This window comes from Papilio machaon, chromosome 21 (assembly GCF_912999745.1).
Source record: "Papilio machaon chromosome 21, ilPapMach1.1, whole genome shotgun sequence".
NCBI classification, from domain to species: domain Eukaryota; kingdom Metazoa; phylum Arthropoda; class Insecta; order Lepidoptera; family Papilionidae; genus Papilio; species Papilio machaon.
Window position 1 is genome coordinate 5,735,804 of NC_060006.1, and position 19,903 is coordinate 5,755,706.

The 19,903-nt window shown below is 32.5% G+C and overlaps 2 protein-coding genes across 2 annotated transcripts; both read left to right on the forward strand.

Moving 5' to 3' along the window:
- The first annotated feature begins 710 nt into the window (after positions 1–710).
- On the forward strand, positions 711–11,380 carry LOC106714562 (alpha-tocopherol transfer protein-like). The gene is made up of 8 exons (XM_045683125.1): positions 711–870; positions 6,804–6,962; positions 7,360–7,519; positions 8,349–8,407; positions 9,068–9,264; positions 9,949–10,059; positions 10,363–10,465; positions 10,985–11,380. Exons 2-8 carry the CDS (start codon positions 6,824–6,826, stop codon positions 11,134–11,136), a joined length of 921 nt encoding a protein of 306 aa, XP_045539081.1. The 5' UTR covers positions 711–870; positions 6,804–6,823; the 3' UTR covers positions 11,137–11,380.
- Positions 11,381–12,843: 1,463 nt separating this feature from the next.
- Positions 12,844–19,673, forward strand: LOC106714554 (alpha-tocopherol transfer protein-like). The gene is made up of 8 exons (XM_045683124.1): positions 12,844–12,956; positions 16,019–16,167; positions 16,641–16,800; positions 17,287–17,345; positions 17,540–17,736; positions 18,341–18,451; positions 18,864–18,966; positions 19,158–19,673. The coding sequence occupies exons 2-8, from the start codon at positions 16,020–16,022 to the stop codon at positions 19,307–19,309; spliced, it is 930 nt and encodes a 309-aa protein (XP_045539080.1). The 5' UTR covers positions 12,844–12,956; position 16,019; the 3' UTR covers positions 19,310–19,673.
- The last annotated feature ends 230 nt before the right edge of the window (positions 19,674–19,903 follow it).

The window sequence follows — 19,903 nt, forward strand, 5'->3', positions numbered from 1 at the left end:
GCGATGAGCTTCGACCGACATCTTAAGAAGCTCTCGCTAAACAGTTGGATTAAGGACCTGATACAAAAGGCAGTTATTTTAGAAACCGCGCGCATAGTGAGGAGGTTCCTATCTCTGTAGCCCTCAACACTGGTTGCTTGAGTCATAGGATTTCGCAGCCGGTGGTATACTATTTTGTTAATAATATATTTTGTTTCTTTTATAAAATGTATTATATAGATAATAAATGTATTTAATAATAATTAATTTTTTTTATGTAACACATAGTGGGAAAATGTTACATTAGTTTTTTTTTAGAATATTGCACAGAATTACTAAAACTAATTGAAGTTCATTGAAAACATGAAGCTGAGTAATGGCACTCGTGTGTGAAATTAACGTTTGCTGCTTTTCAAAATTTAGTCGTTCAGTTGCTTTCATTTGGTATAAAAAATATCCTGAGGACGGATGACATATCTTAGTTGTTAAATACGCAATTTAAATAAAACGTCCAAAGACAATATAATCCGGAATGATTTTTCGCAATTCTTCGATGTAATTTCAAAATTATTTCCGTACGAAATATGCGACCATATCTGGCCACTATTTTTTCCACTATAGGTAATATTAACGAGAAATGTATATAGACAGTTTTAACCCAAATCTCCCCCCAACTTGTATAACCCGCGTTCACACTGCGTGACGAAATAATATAAGGAACGGACGCATCGTAACAGTCGCATTCGATTCCGGGCGGTTGCACTATATCGACCATAGAGTAAAGTAATTTTTTTATTATTATTTTTAAATAAACCATAAACACGTACCGTACAAGTGACAGTGTGGAGATCGTTGAGAATTTGGCTTGTGACTTGGTTTTCAATTTCAAAGGTGATTACATTTTTTTTTCTTTATTAATTTTATGGTTTCTATAAACATGTTCTGTGTTGTGTGTAGTTTCGGTAAGCTTTTTATTATATGAGAAACCTCTAAATATTTTAAATGCATTTTGAATTAAACATTTAATACAACATATAATTAATTCAATCTTACTAATTTTCCTACTAATATTATAAATGCGAATGTTTGGATAGATGGATGTTTGTTTGAAAGTATTTCCAGAACGGTTGAACGGACAACATAATCTGGAAGAACACATAGACTACTTATTTAGTTTTTTTTAAAATACGCGTAGACGGAGTCGCGGGCGACAGCAAGTAATTTAATATAGGTTAAATTTAATAACTTTCATGTAATTCTTACTTTAATTTTTGTTCTATTTTGAAAACACGTGAAATGCCATTTATTATCTTATTACGATGATCAGATTATTTTAATAAGCAACAAATACAAGGGAAGAAAAACGGTGCAGTATATGTGGGCTTAAATCTAAAAAAGTTCTCTTACAGCTGACCTTTGCATTAATAAAATATTAGTGACGCAAAGTATAGTAATAAGTAAGTAGATTAGAATCGCAAGTAATTCTGAGTTAAATAATTTAGTTATTTTTTTAAACATCTTTAGATTATTGATTCATGTATTTATAAAAAAACTGATAATTAAAAAGCCACACGAGCGTGAAGGCACGAAAAAATATTATGAGTCACCGAGGTCGATGACTTTCGCGGAGAAATTGCATCCAGTTAACCAGTTGGAACGATACTTTAGCGCAGTTTATCGATTGGATATTAATTGCTATTTATTTTTATCACACGCCTTATAATTTTATTTTCCGCGAAATTCAGGTAAATATCAATAATTTAATCGTAATAGTACGACGTGATAAACTAGCAAGCGGTCACTGGAAATCGCCAAAATAGTGAAGTGACCGCTGCCCATAGACTGATATTTGCAGATGCCTAGTTTTAATCAATAGAGAAGGGGACGCATAGAAAGAAAATATTCCCTTTGTATGCTTTCCTACTCCCGAAAAATCCACTTCTCCTTTCCATCCTTTACGTAAGAAAAGGGTGGAAAGGAGAAGGGATTACAAAATATTACGACAGCGTAATCCCGCAGTATTGTAGACTAATTTACAGGTCCCTTTGAAGTTAATAATATTAAGTCTTAAATATTAAAAAATAATTACTTCGGGGCACTTATAATTACTATAATTGGTAACGTTAAATACCTTTTTGGAATTATTTCATTATCTTAAACTAAATAAAGACTATATGTATTTATTCAAATGTCACTGCACTGAAATTCGACGGTTAGATTTGCTATAATTATTTACTTATTAGGTAAAGAAATAGGCTTTATAATTAGGCTTAAAAAAGAATTATTCTACGTTAAAGTTAAGAACAACTCAAGTTTTTTTACTGGCTTGAACCATTTCCTTGTAATGTTAGTTTGCTGATTTAAAAAAAATAAGATACGCTTCGTATTATGACACAAGTTTTAATCTTGTCTTAAATCTGGTACACAATCACTGATCTAGAGATGGTTTTTACTTTCATTACACACACGCATAACTAACAACTTAAGTAACACGCACAATTGTACTCGCGTAGCCGAGAGTTTCCACTATCAAAACATATGCGTGAACCATTTCGTTTTTTTTTTCAAACATGATTATTATGGAATTAGAAAGAAAGAAAGAAAGAAAGAAAAAACATTTATTACCACACACAAAAAAAAATATATAAAATCAAAAAAAAAGAAAGAAAGAAAGGAAATAAAAAAAACTTGAGAGGTGTCAAGGGACACCCGGATGGAACGAAATTCCTTTCGATTAATTAGTGAAGGAACCAATGTTTATTTTATGAATAAAAAACTTAAGTCTTCACAAGAAGTACATTTTGTTTCTATGAATTTTCGTTATATAATGTCATGTCGTTGCCATGGTGAAGTAGCGCTCATTCCTCGTTAACATACTTACTATAGCAAAAAGTGTCGTGACAACTTTTCGTAAGAATTTTTTCCGTCTAGCCCCCTTTCACAACGCGCGATAAGGAACTTCGTTCCAAAAAAATTAAATTATTGTTGTTCGGTCTGTTAGAAAATAAATACTCTTACTTAGGCATAGAAGACACGCATGACATGACCAGACAGCTACAGTCTGTCCTTATGACTGTTTTTGACATCATCAGTTTTCCTAATGGCTAAAGTAATTTAGTTTCTATCTCCACGTTGTTAAATAATTTTATCAAAATATTGTTCATATACGGAAGACAAGTTCGAGGTGAATTACATTTTGGGTAAACAACGATCAATTACGACTTAAGTACGATATACCTACAGGGTCATAAAAGTGAATGTGGAAATCTGGACCTTTCTCTTTTATTCCGAGGCTTTATTAAACATTAACCGTTGCCTGCGACCTCGTCCGCGCAGAATTAAAAAAATAACAAAATAAAAATATTGTAGCCTATGTCACCCGGGGATAGTGTAGCTTCCTAACAGATTGCTTCAGTATTTTCGAAACTTATTCAATGGAAAAAAATGAATTCGTTTTTCTTTATTAAATGTAACTTAAAAAAAAAAAAAAAACTGTAATGAGATATTATTGTTTTACAAGATATAATGAAAACTTAACAACATTAAATACAATACAGTCTCACGCTTGTCGTCACCGATTTAGTGAAAAGATAAGAAGCTTTTAAATGGTTTAACAAAACTTAATTGTTTAAAACCAGTGAGTGATATTTCTAACCTGTAATAAAGAGGACAGATTTGGTTGTTTGTTTGTTTTGAAAAAGTTCCGAAACCAATAAACCGATTCGAAAAATTATTTCGCTGTTGGGAAGCTACAATAGCCTTTGTCACCTGGACATAGGCTATTTTTTTAGATTTAAATCACTATTTTTTATTAAATTCCTCACCAACGAAGTCGAGGACAACTGTTAGTTTTATATAATTACGTTGCAATTCATTGTTAATAATCATTAAAAGTAAAAAAAAGACAACTAATTTATTTTTGTACCAAATTCGTTGCCTTTGATTCTAATCTCAAGTAAGTCTATATAAAAGTCTTTGTATTTATATTTTCATAATGAAATCATATCTATAACAATTATAGCTCTTCCCCTGCTTGTGATTTAAGTCTGGTACACCTGTATAGCTACAGATTATTCAATAACAAAGTAACAGTTATGATATATCCCGATAGAAATAAAAGCGCCCGCAAAACGTGACTTCCGTGCTAGGCTATACGGAGTCCAAAACGGTGCACTTCGTAATATACATACAAATTTAGCCTCTATGTTGAATCAAATAAGGTTCAAATTTAAATATCAATACAATAGCGGTATACTTACCGTTAAGTTCGATGCAATTATTTAGAACGGTGATGGAAATCGTGACAGATTTTTATTATTAAAAAAAAATTAATTTATTTGTTTTTAAACATCTAATATATAAAATTCTCGTGTCACAGTCTTCGTTCCCGTACTCCTCCGAAACGGCTTGACCGATTCTCATGAAATTTTGTGAGCATATTCAGTAGGTCTGAGAATCGGCCAACATCTATTTTTCATACCCCCCCCCTCATTTTTTAACTGCGCGCGGACGGAGTCGCGGGCGACAGCTAGTTTGATATATTAATCTTGATTACTTACGTATGTGAGAAAGTTAAAAGCATTAAACACTTGTGTTGTTTGTAAAGCATATGTAAAAAGTAAAGTTTTGGGATAACTTGGAAAGTAAAAATCAACATGACGAGGTTTTCTTTAGTATTTTATCCAAAACAATAATAATAAATTTTAATTAATGAGAATTTAAATAAATAACATTGTTGACCATTTCACGGTTAAATTATACAGTTATCTAAAATGGTAGAATATCTTTGCGAGCTTTCAGTAGACAGCTTTATTACGGTATTTTGCACTTGTTGAATTAACAGTGGTAGACGCCAGCAACAACAACATCTGTTGCACGAATTGGCCTCATTCAGTGAAATACCACAACCACACAGAAGACAGACGTCAAGTGGAAGTAATTCCAAGTACAGTTTGATGAGTGTGGTGCCGGAGGCCTAAATTTTGTCCTCTTTCCCTTCCCACCCTTTTCTTATAAGGAAGGTGGATTTGATGGAGGAGGAGATGCATAGGAAGGTTAAATATTCTCTTTTTGTGCGTCTCCTCCTGCGTCGATAGAGGGTAGGCAACGCATCTGCAATTGCGAATGTCTATGGGCAACGGTTGTTTCGCCATTTCGGCGAATTCATGTGGCCGCTTGCTCGTTTACCACCTTGTAATATAAAAAAAAATGTAGTTTCTTTTTGTATTAACTAAGTTAATCTTTTCTAATAATAATACTAATTATTACCTTCAGAAAATTAAAAAAAATATTCATCAACTATCTAAGGTTAACAAACACGAGTTCATTTCAGCGTTAACATAATCATCCGAGTTGTGGTGTGCGGTTGTAACTTTGCACAACTTATGTTGAAAATTTAATACGACGCATATTAATTTGATATTTATAACTTGAAATTATTGTAACATTAAAAAATGAACTGCAACTAAGAAGAATTAATAATTCAAATTGCCATTAACTAATTAGTTTTTGGAAGCTTGCGCATATGTTAAGTAAAAAAAAATGATATAGAACAGCTAAGTTTAGTAAAAATCTTGCATTTTATCATTTCCTTTTCAACTTCAATTCAACAATACAAAAGAAAGAAGTCTATTATTTCTAATCATATTTCAAATTGCTTCAAATCGAGATGTTATTACCACAAAAATTCACCACAGACTATTAAAATGTATTCAAAAGAATTTCGTTGAAAAAAAAATTCTTAATAGCCTGTGCGCAGTCATTTGAACGTTAGAAAGGCATTTGCGGTGAAAGCTCTCTGAAAACGCAATAAAACGGTTTTCTTTTCACCGCACGATAACCGTTACAACACGTAAATCTGGTAAATGTTCTCAACAATGCTTTGTAACATAAATTACAGTTAAAAATACAAGAAATTGCTACTGTAATTTTTTGTTGATTTTTTTACAAGTCATGTGCGCTGATTTTTAAATAGCTATGTACAAAGTTATTTAACCGCTAGCCATTCACCATAAAATTGCTGTGAATGCAAGTATATAAAAAAAAACAAATTTCTACTTATAACGAAAATCTAATGTTTGATGTCTGCATTTGTTCCGAGTAACCTCTGAAACGGCTAAACCGATTTTGACGGGACTTAGACTAGAAGGTAGATGATGTGTGCGGGAGTAACTTAGACTATTTTTTTTACATATACATACAGACAGACATACAAAATTTTTGTAAATTGGTTTTCGTTTTGAAATATGATGTATTTTGTCCTGATATTACATACTGATACTTCAACTTTATTAATATATGTAGAGTATAGATTAGTATGTGTGAAGTTATAGAATCTAGTCATTTATTTCTCTGTTTTTTTTTTTAATTTCGTCACTATAAATGTGTATAGGTGTTTCGGCAGTGTAAACATAAACAGACTTATCAAATACTAATAATAATAGAAACAGTAGACAATAACGTAATTCTTTGCTTGAGCGCATTACTGCGCACGCGCACCAAGAACCGTAAACACTCATATAATTCTTGTTACAAATAACGCACAAATCGTAATAGTTACGACATAACGTAATTGCATAACAATAATATATATGCCTACAAAGAATCTCATTTTAAAAAAACATACACTTAAGAAATAAAAATTACAAGAAACATCATAATTTTAAGTTTAGACTGGCTTTTTTCCTAAATTAATCACCTTTTATGGGTCTACACAGTATGTACTACTCTTCCATTCCTACGCATATCTCATTTTACAAAATCCAACGATATTTTCTTCGAACTTGTAATTTCGAATACTAAAATATGTAATTTTAATTTTCCAGGGCCAATCAACGATACAAAGATGACTCTCGAACAGCCTACAGGTGAGATGTGGCAGAAGATCCGCGAGGAATTGAACGAGAAGCCAGAAGGCAAGGAACAGGATTTGGAGCATATCAAGGAGTGGCTCAAGAAAGAACCACATCTACCTGATGAATTTGGTTAGTTACTAATTTCTTATCGTTAATTTTACTTTACACTTAGATCGCAACTAAACGGCTCTAACGTAAATAATCGCAACTCACAATTTTGCAATTTGCTTGTTTATTTTTTTTAACGTTTTAAAATAACATTAGGAACATTTATCTTTCTTTGAGAAGTTAAATATTTTCTATTAGATTCTTACAATTCGGTGTTATATCGTATATTGCTTTAGCACCTTGTAAATAAGAAAGCCCTAATTTGCGATACAAACATGCGATAATTTACTTAGGAATATTATATTTACTTTAGTCACATTGTGTGCTTTTTGCATTTCTTGGATATCCTTAAGGGAAACTTTTCTGCGCGTTTAAAAATTCATTATTGCTTTAACAAATTTCATATCCGTTTTCACAGATGACCAACGTATCATGACCTTCCTCCGAGGCTGCAAGTTCTCATTAGAAAAGACCAAGCGCAAACTGGACATGTACTTCACAATGCGCTCTGCTGTTCCGGAATTCTTCGACAACCGTGACGTCATGCGTCCAGAATTGCAAGAGATTTTAAACATCGTGTAAGTATAAAATACCTGGTGAAAAGTTACAAATATTTCTATCATAAAAAACATACTATACTTCCCCACTGAGAGGCTCGGAAACTACACTAAATTCAAGATGACTAGGCCATAGTCAATGATGGCCCAGTGCTTGTTGACTTCAAACATATCTTTGAATTTCTTCTCAGATATGTGCTGGTTACATCACGATGTTTTCCTTCACTTTAAGAACATCGGATGAATGTACAAATGTAAATCGAAAAAACATATTGGTACATGGTGAGATTTGAACTCAAGACCTGCTTATTACAAGTCAAGTGCTTAACCCCTGAGCCACCGACGCTCCTTGTACTATACATTCATTTTACTACTTCACATTTGTCAGAAGATTATTGGGAATATTTTAACCTTATTTAAGTCTACTTATCAGCACATTAAATGCTTAAAAATCAATCTCAAGGGTAAATTTATTAGGCTTAAAAAATTCTATCCACAGTAGATGAAAAAATTCACAATTCTATGCCGTAATATTTAACTATATTTTAATTACGGGTAGTAAATAACAAGACATTAACAATAATCATAAATGAACAATTAACTCTGTGAAATATCCAATCAAAGAATACACTAGGAAGAACATCTTTGATTACATCTCGAACAAATGATGTAGAAACATCATTGTATTCTACCTATTAGAAATTATTCACAACAATTAAGTTTCCATTTATGTTCTATACTTTATGATACGGGATGTTATTTAATTGTAAAATTGAATCTTATAATTAAAGTTTTTATGAGGCATAAATATTATTAAATCATTTAATAAATTATTTGTGTTTTTTTTCAGTCAAATGCCGCCATTACCTGGTCTGACACCAGACGGCCGACGAGTCATCCTTATGAGAGGTATGTAAACTATTGGAATTAATTCCAGTAGTCTAACATCATTAATTGCCAAATGAAAATAATCAGTTAAAAAAAAACTTGAGAGGTGTCAAGAGACACCCGGATGGAACGAAGTTCCTTTCGATTAATTAGTGAAGGAACCAATGTTTATTCTATGAATAAAAAACTTACCTAAGTCTTCACAAGAAGTACATTTTATTTCTATAAATTTTCGTTATATATTGTCACGTCGTTGCCATGGTGAAGTAGCGCTCATTCGTCATTAACATACTTACTATAGCAAAAAGTGTCGTGACAACTTTTCGTAAGAATTTTTTCCGTCTAGCCCCCTTTCACAACGTGCGATAAGGAACTTCGTTCCAATTCGTCCCAATAAATTTGATCCCGATCGAATGCAAAAGTATATTTTACAAATCAAATAGACCTGATGGGGAAAATGTTACGCTCATTTCGACCCATATGACATAAAGTGTTATATACATCCCATGGGAGTTGCAATAATAGATGTAACTGTTTACCTCGGAAAAGTCCATGTTATACACTGTCCTACATCCTTTTACGTTCCTCTGATGGCTAAAATTACTGTATTCCCGCAGCATCTCCAACGAAATTTCAAGCCATTAAGTTTGTATGACAATTTTCTGATTTGTTATTCAACAGGTGTTGACAAAGATGCTCAGACACCGAACGTAGCGGATGCTTTCAAACTGGCGCTGATGCTGGGTGACGTTAGACTGGCTGAGGAGAAGGAGGGTGTGGCTGGAGATATCTACATTCTGGACGCATCAGTCGCCACGCCCACTCACTTCGCTAAGTTTACACCGACACTGGTGAAGAAGTTCCTCGTCTGCGTACAGGTTCGTTACAATGTTATGATTTAGTGGTAATTAATGAATTTTCATCTTAATAACGATGCAAATTTTCTTTTATTGAAAATGTACCCTATGTCACCCAGGGATAGTGTAGCCTCCCAACATTGGTAGAATTTTTCAAATCGGATCAGTATATTCGCAAACTATTTAATGCATACAAACAAGCAAATCTTTCTTCTTTATTATAAAAAGACGATTATAATCCTGTTTTTTTTTTTCTGAATTAATTAGTAAGTTTTAATTAATTTAATTTCAATTTTAATTTATACATTCGTTACACTAATTAACTCATTTGTATGATGCATTAGAAAGTTATTGGCTCCTTAAATACATGGTAACCTATTTAAGGAACCAAGGCGATATCGAATTTTTAAAGAATCTTACTATATTAGTATTGGTTAAGAAATTCTTTGTAAAATTATACTTTTATTTTAATATTTATCATGAAAATATGAGAAATTATTTAGGAACAACATTATCATAATTAGCCTGAGTTTGTCCACTGCTGCACGTAGGCCTCCCCCATCGATTAGGAACAATATAATTTGCTAGTATTCATTTAATATAAATACAGAAAAGGCTATGTTGTTGTAGTTTTGAAGAAGAAAAACACATCTTTTGTTTGTTAATTTAATTCTATCGTTAAATATAAAATATTCTTCTTTCCAGGAAGCTTACCCCGTAAAACTGAAACAAATCCACGTCATCAACGTATCGCCTCTGGTGGACAAAATCGTAAACTTCGTCAAACCTTTCATCAAGGAAAAGATCAGAGACAGGGTAAATATAAACTATAACGGTCAAAACTTATTGAGTATGTTTGTCCTATTAACATATTAATTTTATTTCTCTTATTTTTTAATATTTTCTAACAGATGGCATTAAAAATAATAAAATTCTATTGAAATAAAATTTATTGAATTAAAATGGATAACACATTTAGAAATAGATTAAATTACTGTACCAAATCTGAAAGAGTATTAGATTCTTAGTAAAGTGTACCATGAAACTGTAAACTTTATGAGATATGACTCTTTTCGCTCGTACGAGAGTAATGTTTAAAAACATGACTTTTTGTTTTAGATCTTCCTTCATTCGGACACCAATGAGTTGTTCAAACACGTACCAAAGGAAATGTTGCCCGCTGAATACGGTGGCAATGCTGGCCCCATGGATGAATTACACAGTAAGTACCCTTCCCGGCTTTACATGAAGAACTTTTCCTTGAAGAAGCGAATGTATCATCTGCGGTTCGTCTAGTATTGTACATGTTGGGCGTCGTTGACAACTCATAGTTTCCGCTGCTTCTTTGCCATCCCATCTTTTTTTTTTTCGTTAAATAGGGATAACGTACCATTTAAATCGTGATTTTTTTTTAATTGGAGTAGTTTTTAATTTTATTCAAAACACAACTATGTCTACATAATATATCTGTGTTAAATTCATTGTTCAAAGTTCTGAAAAAAATTTCGTTATATACGGTTATTTACGTAGGAATTATTTATTTCTATCCAAATCTTCAGATTTTTGTACTGTTATATACATCAACTGTGGGTTTCTGAGACCATAATACCCGTTTTGTCAATGGTCACATGGATAACGATATGTTTTATGTATACAGATATTAAGGTTTCGGAAACCAACTATAAACACAACTAAAATTATATTGTATTATTTTATTCTAACAATGATGTATTCCTTTTAGATGCGTGGGTCAAGAAATTAGCAGAATACAAAGATTGGTTCGCGGAACAGGAGAAATACAAAGCGAACGAAGCCCTCAGACCTGGCAAACCTACCAACTACGATGAACTCTTTGGTATCGACGGTTCCTTCCGTCAACTGGTCATCGATTAGATGCTTCATAACTAGTCCGAAGTAAACAGTTACATCTCGTAACAATCTCATAACAGATTCAACTCTTTTCATCGGATTGGTCGAGTGTATTAAGATCTCATATACAAATGTCGTTAAATTAACATTCATTTCATTATAATTCATGACATTTTTTATTTGGTCGCATATTCTTTCGCTTCTTTTTAGCATTTTTTTTAGTAAATTAATACCAAATGCTTTTGATTGTCAACCAAAGTTGTATGCTCAATTGTGTGCTTATTATGTTGAAAATTAAAGATATAGTATTGTTAATGTTTAAAGCATTTTCTAAATAAAGTTATTTCTTTTTATTTGTGTGTTTTATTTCTTTTTATATTATTTGCTATTTACAATTTTAGTTTACGTTATTTTAATTATTTTAAAAGGTGGTACAAAAATTATTTAAGTGCACACTTAAAATAGATCTTTGGATTAAATTTTTATTTAAAGGGTTCACTGTCATGTGAAAATTGTAACAGTTGTTCGTGAAGCCAAATGTTTCAAAACCTTGCTAAAATAATAGATCATGTTTCTCAATTGCTATTTCGTTCTTTAGATCAAATTAATTAAAACTATATATAAAAATCAACTAAAAAATTACCGCGGATAAGCAAAAATTGCTCGAGATCCAATATTAATTTTGGACGTTAACTATACCTATCACATATCACGAGACAGCTTGAATTTAATTTATTTTCAAAAATATAATTCATCTGAGAAACAAGAAACATCAAGTTATATAACTATAAAGAGGTTAGAAAAAAAACGACCAGTTTAATACGCTTGTTAGAAATGGACACGCAACGTAATCAAATAACCAACAAAATGAAACAATCAGAGCGAAGAAATGGCGGCAAGAGGAAGGTAATGCAATCGTCGGTATACTGTGGACTAATTCTACAACGAAATAGAACAAAAAAAAGAATGGAAACAGTTAAACTATTCAAGAAAAAGAAGCAAAACATAATATGGATATAGCATACATGAAGTGATAAAAACTAGTACAATTTAATTAGAAAAATAATCAAGAAAACAAAAGCTGTATGCCAAAATAAACTTCCCTAAGTAATTGTGACATATTAAATAAAAATTCTTAAACCATAATAGCAAAGGATTTGAGAATGCTTTTAAAATCGAAGTCTTCGGTCCCAGGTCCTATTACAACTACGTATAAATAAGCTGTCGCATTATGAAACACATAAAATGGTATCAGGCCCTGGTATTGAAAATTAAAGAACTATGGCATCTTTGTCTATGGAGTAATTTCAAAACTTTATTGATGCCTTTTGAAGACTTTTTTAATATAAGACTAGCTTTTACCCGCAACTCCGTCCGCGCGGAATAAAAAATAGAAAACGGGGTAAAAATTATCCTATGTTCGTTTCCTGGTTCTAATCTACCTGCCCACCAATTTTCAGTCAAATCGATTCAGCCGTTCTTGAGTTATAAATGGTGTAACTAACACAACTTTCTTTTATATATATAGATATATATAGATAATTGAAATCTTAAAATGGACTGTTTGATTTTTATTTTTATTAACATTAGATAATTGAATACGAAATGATCAACAAATCATACATTTTATTGCAAATTATAGTCTGAATAGTAGCAATGTTGTAACCCAATTCAAGACACAGTCAACTATTGCTTAAGACGCGCTGTCGTCTGTCCGAGGCTTTAGTGCGATTTGAGTCCTCGAAGGAAGTGCATGCTTCTTACTTCAAGGAAAATATTAGGAGCATTATTAATTGTTGACTAAATTAATCATAAATTCTGTGTAATCCGTTTTAATATATTAGGTAAGTTAAATTTATTATTTTTTGTTGTTTACGCAATTATTCTAATTTCATAATAGTCGAAGTAAAAGTGGTGTTACTTAATATTGCCTAGTTCCTGACTAACGAGTTTTTCTCTTCGATTATAGGAATTACCGTAACAGTCTAATAGCTGTTAATGGACGAACTTAGATTTTTCTCATATTCCTAGTTACAATTAATAATTGACATGTCTTCGATGAAATGATTTACTTAATGATAAAATTGTTTTACAAAATTAAATGACGTAATAATCATTTTCATTTTTTGTTACAATGAAAAAGGAAAATAAAAAATTCTATCACAATGTGAAGCTCTTCGACAGCTTCGATTTCTTAAAGACTGGAAATTTTAAGATGTTAGAGTCGATCTTAGTAAAATATTTCGGAAGAACTTTAATGTAAACAACTTTCCCCTTCCTGTCCTTTCCTGATAAGGAAAATATTTGAAAGGACATGAAGGAATAGATGATTAGTCGGAAACAGAAATATCCATTTTCAGGTTATCCTATCCTTTATCCACTAAGATTGACTATCTTTTATCTTGACCCACCTGTTACTCGTTATACTGTTTCAGTAACCTAGTAACCTCTGCCTAATATTTTGTGTTAGAGGCAGGGCCGGCGTTAGGGTAGGACGCGGTTAGGCGACCTGGCCTGCGAATTACACAATCTCATATAACCGTGCAAACAACCCTCCTCCCCGAGGCATGGTAAACAAGAGGCCGCCGTAGAAATTTCACCCAGGGAGCTATGAGAGCTAAAACCATTATTATTTATTACTGCTTAGAGACATTAAAATTACATCATCATCATCATTATAATCTGCCTGAGTTCGTCCACTGTTGGACGTAGGCCTCCCCCATCGATTGCCACAATGCTCGGACCTGTGCCGCCCGCATCCAGTGCACTTCCGCAACCTTGACCAGGTCATCGGTCGTGTAAAAAGGTCATTACCAACATATAAAAAGGATATATTATATTTTAAATAATTATCTCTAATTATTGTAACGCAAAGTCAAAGTTAACAGATGTCGTATATTATTTCACAATACACACATATATAACGCATGTATGTGTGAGTCTGTATTGTTTTGAAGCATGATGTAGATAGTTATGGTCGATGTACGTCAAGTCATTGTGACCCCAAGGTCAGTCCTCCTATTTAAGCAACCATTCAAGTTCGTCGACTGTTTTTTTTTGTGACTGCGACGGCATATTTGGTTGGTAAATCTAAACCTAAGTGCTCGTTTACGTTGCTTCATAGGCACGAGCATGGAAATAAGCAATTAAGTAATGAGAGTCTACGATACTTATGTCACGAAATCGCTCCGTACACATAACATTGTATATTCGCCGCAAGTCATCTATTCGGTTAATACAGGGATAGCCACTATAGTTGACTGTAATTTATGATTTGTCAACTGTATATATTTTCTCTGCCTCCTTGAAAATCGCGACGAAAAATGTAGGCGACTCGACTAAGTGTTTCGTACATGTGATCAAAGTACCTTAGTCTAAATATAGCCTATGGACAAGAGCTTATCACTTCTACCACGCCCGCGTCCGCGCATTCAACATGAACAAACACTAAGCAATGTTTTAAGTTTGGAATATTTCAACATTAATTATTTGTCTATTTCGCCAAAAGTATTCTAAAGTAAACTGATAAATCGCTTTGTAAGAAATTGACTTTTTGGGCTATCTCATTTATATATTTAACGCAAGTAAACACTGGGTGTTTTCAAGAAAAATATATCTTTAATTTTTGAAAAGGCCATGTCAAAGATTAAAAGTTAGTTACAGCCAAGTTCAATAATCGATCCATAAAATTTAATATTATTATTTCATGTGAGAAGTTCGAAAATTGGTCAATATTGTATAACATATTGTAATAAATCACGTTCTTAACTTGTAATTGGATCTTGGTTGCTATTGCTATATTTAGATAAGTTTTTGCATCATATAGTTTAAAAATACTTATTATATAAAAGCTTAGATAAGCTTATATTAAATGATTCTAGATAGATGCTGCTGTGAATGAGAGCAATGACTTACATAATTTGATTAAATCAACTTTATTAGGAAAGACTAGCTGACAACCACTTAACTAAAAACTTATAAAACATAAAAAAAGTTTTTTTTTATTGTATACTAGCTTTTTCCCGCGACTTCGTCCGCGCGGAATAAAAAAAAAATAATAGAAAACGGGGTAAAAATTATCCTATGTCCTATTCCTGGTTCTAAGCTACCTGCCCACCAATTTTCAGTTAAATCGATTCAGCCGTTCTTGAGTTATAAATGGTGTAACTAACACGACTTTCTTTTATATATATAGATAACAGTTTTCCGCAATTTCGTCGGTGCTAAATTAAAAAATCTAGTAATATCTATAATCTATGTCACCTGGGGATAATGTAGCTTCCCAACAGTAAAATAATTTTTCAAATCGGTTCAGTAGTTTCCCAGCATATTCAATGAAAACAAAGAAAAAATAAACAAAATATATTATCTTATTATTACTTACATAAATTAATTTAATAACCTAAATTGGCTTTAATAAACTTGTTATTATTCAAATAGTTTTTTTTTAAAATTAATCATTTAAAAATAGAACGAATTTGTTTTATCCTATTCACACGCTTGTATTTAAGGAATATAATTAAATTTAATTACATTTACATTTAATTACTTTTAATTATAGTTATAAATAACTACGCCTGTGAATCTAAAATCGTGTTTTTTTTTCTAATAGTCGTTGAAGTCTTTTGTATTGTCAAATATAAAATGATTTTTAAATTGAAAAAGTAAGTTTCACGGATTCCATGAAATCATAATTTTATTAAGTTTATTTAAGTTATATACAAAAGTTAACTAAGTAAATAAACATGAGATTGTCAGTTGAAATTTTTTAAATTACATTTAACTTTAATCAAATCAAATGTAATCTTTGAAAATCAATTGTGTCCGATTTCTATTTAAACAATAAAAAATATGCCCGCAAGAACATTTACTTTACAATATCTGTAACTTCATGTACTTGTTATAGGATGGCTTCAGCTACTTTAGTCCAACCTTCCGGTGAATTGTGGAAGAAGATAAGAGTTGAACTGAACGAGAACGTGAACACTCGTGATCAGGACCTCGCATCAATTAAAGAGTGGCTTCGAAAACAACCACATCTACCTGACGAATGGGGTAAGCTTATGTAAACTCTCATTTTATTTATTAAATTATAGGTATATAAAAAAGGAGTTACATAATAGCTAATATAACTATAAATTGAACAAAAAACATGATGACGATTCGACGACATCAAACAGATAGTAAAAAACATTTAAGAAGTACTGAACTGAGTACCCAATTGTATTGGAGGCCTAATTTTAGGCCTCTTTCCCGTCCCACCCCTTTTCTTATAAGGAAAGGATGGGAAGGGGAGGTGGATTTGATGGAGGATGAGATGCATAGGAAGGTTAAATATTCTCTTTTTATGCGTCTCCTCCTTTGTCGATTGAGGGTAGGCAACGCATCTGCAATTGCGAATGTCTATGGGCAGCGGTCGCTTCGCCATTTGGGCGAATTCATGTGACCGCTTGATCGTTTGCCACTTTGTAATATAAAAAAAAATGACTGACTACATTATTAAATCATTTATCGTATGTCAATTTCAGATGATGACAGAATGATGACTTTCTTACGCGGCTGCAGCTTCTCTCTAGAGAAATGTAAACGCAAGTTGGACATGTACTTTACTATGCGCACCGCCTGTCCCGAGTTCTTCACCAATAGAGACATCACCAGACCAGATCTTAATAGTTTGATGAACAGACTGTAAGTATAAGATCATTTTGTAACGTTCAGAATCGCGCGATCTAGTATTTAAGAAAAAAAAGAGCTGTGTACAGTCAGGGCCATTTGAGGTGTTCCACTTACAGAAAAATTACATTGTCTTGCAACGAGACAAACTCCGCATCTTCTTACATAATAACTAATTAGGTATCAGTGACTTACGTAAACTATGACGTAATAATAAAAAGCAATTAGTCGTGTACCACTGACCGACCTTTTTTTCTTACAGACAAATTTAAAGTCCTATTGGTTATAGTTTACGTGTCGCCAAAACTTTCAAATTACTGTCGCTTTAAGCTGTAATACCGCCTTATTCCCCGATATATAAACTATCTTTTATTAGTTAGTCACATCTCAAGGTCAAGTTTACGGGCGTAAGGGCGCATAGTCATGCGGGATGGTACACAGTGAAGATAAAAGAAAACAATAAATTACATTAATGTTCTGGAAATTTGATTTTATTTCCAGGTATGCAACACCGCTACCAGGCTTGACACCGAATGGCCGTCGCGTCAGCGTCGCTAGAGGTAAAATATTATTTAATATCGCTGAAAATACAAAATAATTACTACAACTAGTACTTACTTAATGTAAAAATCTATATGGTTGTACTTTTTTAACACTCCGAAGAATCGAACGACCCACTACACAGTAAAAAGATATCATGATTTTTTGGCGTTTTGAGTTTCTTCCGTATTATTAAAACAATATTCCTATACAGGTATCGACAAAAACCTGGATACGAGTGAGCTGTGCAACTTGTTCAAAATCGGCTTGATGATCGGCGATGTGCGACTGCGGGAAGAAGAACAAGGCGTAGGCGGGGACGTATACATTTTGGATGCCGCTGTGTTGACCCCCAAGCACCTCGCCAAACTTTCCCCTGCGCTTGTTAAGAAGTTCCTCATATGTGTACAGGTAACTTGCTTATTTTCTGCTTGCTAATTCTAATCTAAGTATAACGTCTTATTTTACAGTGAATAAAACAGCTTTTGACCAATACCCCACCTTTTAAGATGTGATGAGGCGGAAATGCGGTATTCGCTAGTTTAGTCCATACCTATCAAATCCACTCTTGAAGTTTCCTATATCATACTTGGAGATCTTATGTATCCGGTAGAAAACATGTCAATATTATAGATGAGGAATGAAAACTGATGAGACTTTACTTTTGTAATTATGTCGCGGAAGATCAGCCCTGAGTGTTCCAGAGAGGAGCACCCAGCATACAAAGCTGAGGGAGGACCCTATCCGGTCAGCATTGCAACGTTAATTATAAACGTTTCTTTATTCTAGTGTAATTTTAATTTTATTCTGTTTTATGTATTTATAATTATTTTGTAATATGTTAGTTTTTGATTGCGTTGTAATGGTGCGAAGGATTAAATGTTATTTTTTTCATTTATTTTTTTATTTTATTTTATTTTATCTCTATACTTGTGTATCTAACTCAAAGTCGTTTTAGCGTGAGTACAGTTTAAAAAGAAGTTTACTAAACATTATTTTATTTTGTATATTTCAGGAGGCGTATCCGGTCAAGTTGAAGGAGGTGCATGTGGTGAACGCATCACCGATCGTCGACAAACTTGTCACCATTATCAAACCTTTCCTCAAAGAGAAAATTAAAAACAGGGTAAATATCTACAATACAAAAAACACATTAATTCAACATCATCATCAGCTCACTAAACGTCCCCTATCAGGGGCTCGCAACCTACCCCAAGTTAGGGGTAACTAGGCTATAGTCAACAACGCTGGCCTAATGCGAGTTGACTTCACACATATAATTGAATTTCTTCTCAGACAAATTGCAGGTTGCATCACGATATTTTCCTTGACTATAAGAACGTCAGATAGATGTACCTACATATGTAAATCGAAAATCCAAAAACACATTTTACATTACAAGTCAAGTGCTCAACCCTTGAGCCACCGACGCTCTCAAAATTAGTTAATATAGTTGTAATGCGAAAGATTATAAAAATATTGGCATAATTGAAGCGTGTAATATAAAACAATTTTATTTTTTCGAATAATCTTTCCAGATATTCATCCACACTGATTTGAACACACTATACGAGTACGTGCCGAAAGATATGCTCCCTACGGAATATGGAGGGCATTGCGGACCGCTCAAAGAAATTAATGGTAACTTTCTTTTTCTTAAAATACATAAATATCGTATTAATATTGTATTCCGAAGTTCCAAAAGTTCGAGATCGAACATTTACCGAACAAAAGTATTCACATATTGTCCATTTCTGTCTTTAACTTGTCAAAAAATAATCAATGGAAATCGAGGTTATAATTGCTAACGTATTTTATGATAATATTTTTAGATGCATGGATGAAGAAACTAGAAGATTACACAGAATGGTTTAAGAAGCAAGAATCTATCAAAGCCAATGAATCTCTCAGACCCGGCAAACCTACGAATTACGATGAGATATTCGGAATTGACGGTTCTTTCCGTCAACTGTCTATTGATTGAGACCATGTTTATAAATAAGTCACTGTATTAAGTCATATCACTTTTAAAAGATACTTTTTTAACATTAAATAATCAGTTTTATTTTAACTTTGAATGTATTAACTTATTACTTCTACGTCTACGCAAACAAGCTCAATTTGGTTAGTGGCATTAACTTTAAGAAAGTCGTTTTCGTAAACCCTTAGTCATTCAGTCACTGAGTACTTTAAATATATTTTTGTTAGCTTAATTTTAACGTAACATAATTTTGGTGACAGATTAAAAACTATATGTTGAAGTATTGAAGATAAATTGTTTTGAGCGCCTGTGATTAACGGAAAAGCAAATCTTCGATGGTGCATAATAATTTAAATTAAACACATGTGGTTTTCACTGCTACAATAGAGGCGAGATTGAAACATAATTCTTGCTATTCATTTTTACCAGGCGGAACTATATAAATCCTAACAATAGATTACTTTAGAACTATAAGTTTTGTCAAAGCGGTACTTTTTTTTTGAAAATTTATGAAAATAAAAAATGATTCACTTAAAACTTTGTATTATTTCCAAATACAAAAGAGTTTTCATTCATCCTCACTGTTGTAACTATAGC

Excerpts from the sequence above, each read along its gene's own strand:
- LOC106714562 (XM_045683125.1), top strand. The coding sequence starts at position 6,824 with ATGACTCTCGAACAGCCTACAGGTGAGATGTGGCAGAAGATCCGCGAG. Across the intron at positions 9,265-9,948 it reads AGTTCCTCGTCTGCGTACAG|GAAGCTTACCCCGTAAAACT; the intron begins GTTCGTTACAAT and ends TCTTCTTTCCAG. Across the intron at positions 10,060-10,362 it reads AGGAAAAGATCAGAGACAGG|ATCTTCCTTCATTCGGACAC; the intron begins GTAAATATAAAC and ends TTTTTGTTTTAG.
- LOC106714554 (XM_045683124.1), top strand. The coding sequence starts at position 16,020 with ATGGCTTCAGCTACTTTAGTCCAACCTTCCGGTGAATTGTGGAAGAAG. Across the intron at positions 16,168-16,640 it reads ACATCTACCTGACGAATGGG|ATGATGACAGAATGATGACT; the intron begins GTAAGCTTATGT and ends TGTCAATTTCAG. Across the intron at positions 18,967-19,157 it reads ACCGCTCAAAGAAATTAATG|ATGCATGGATGAAGAAACTA; the intron begins GTAACTTTCTTT and ends TAATATTTTTAG.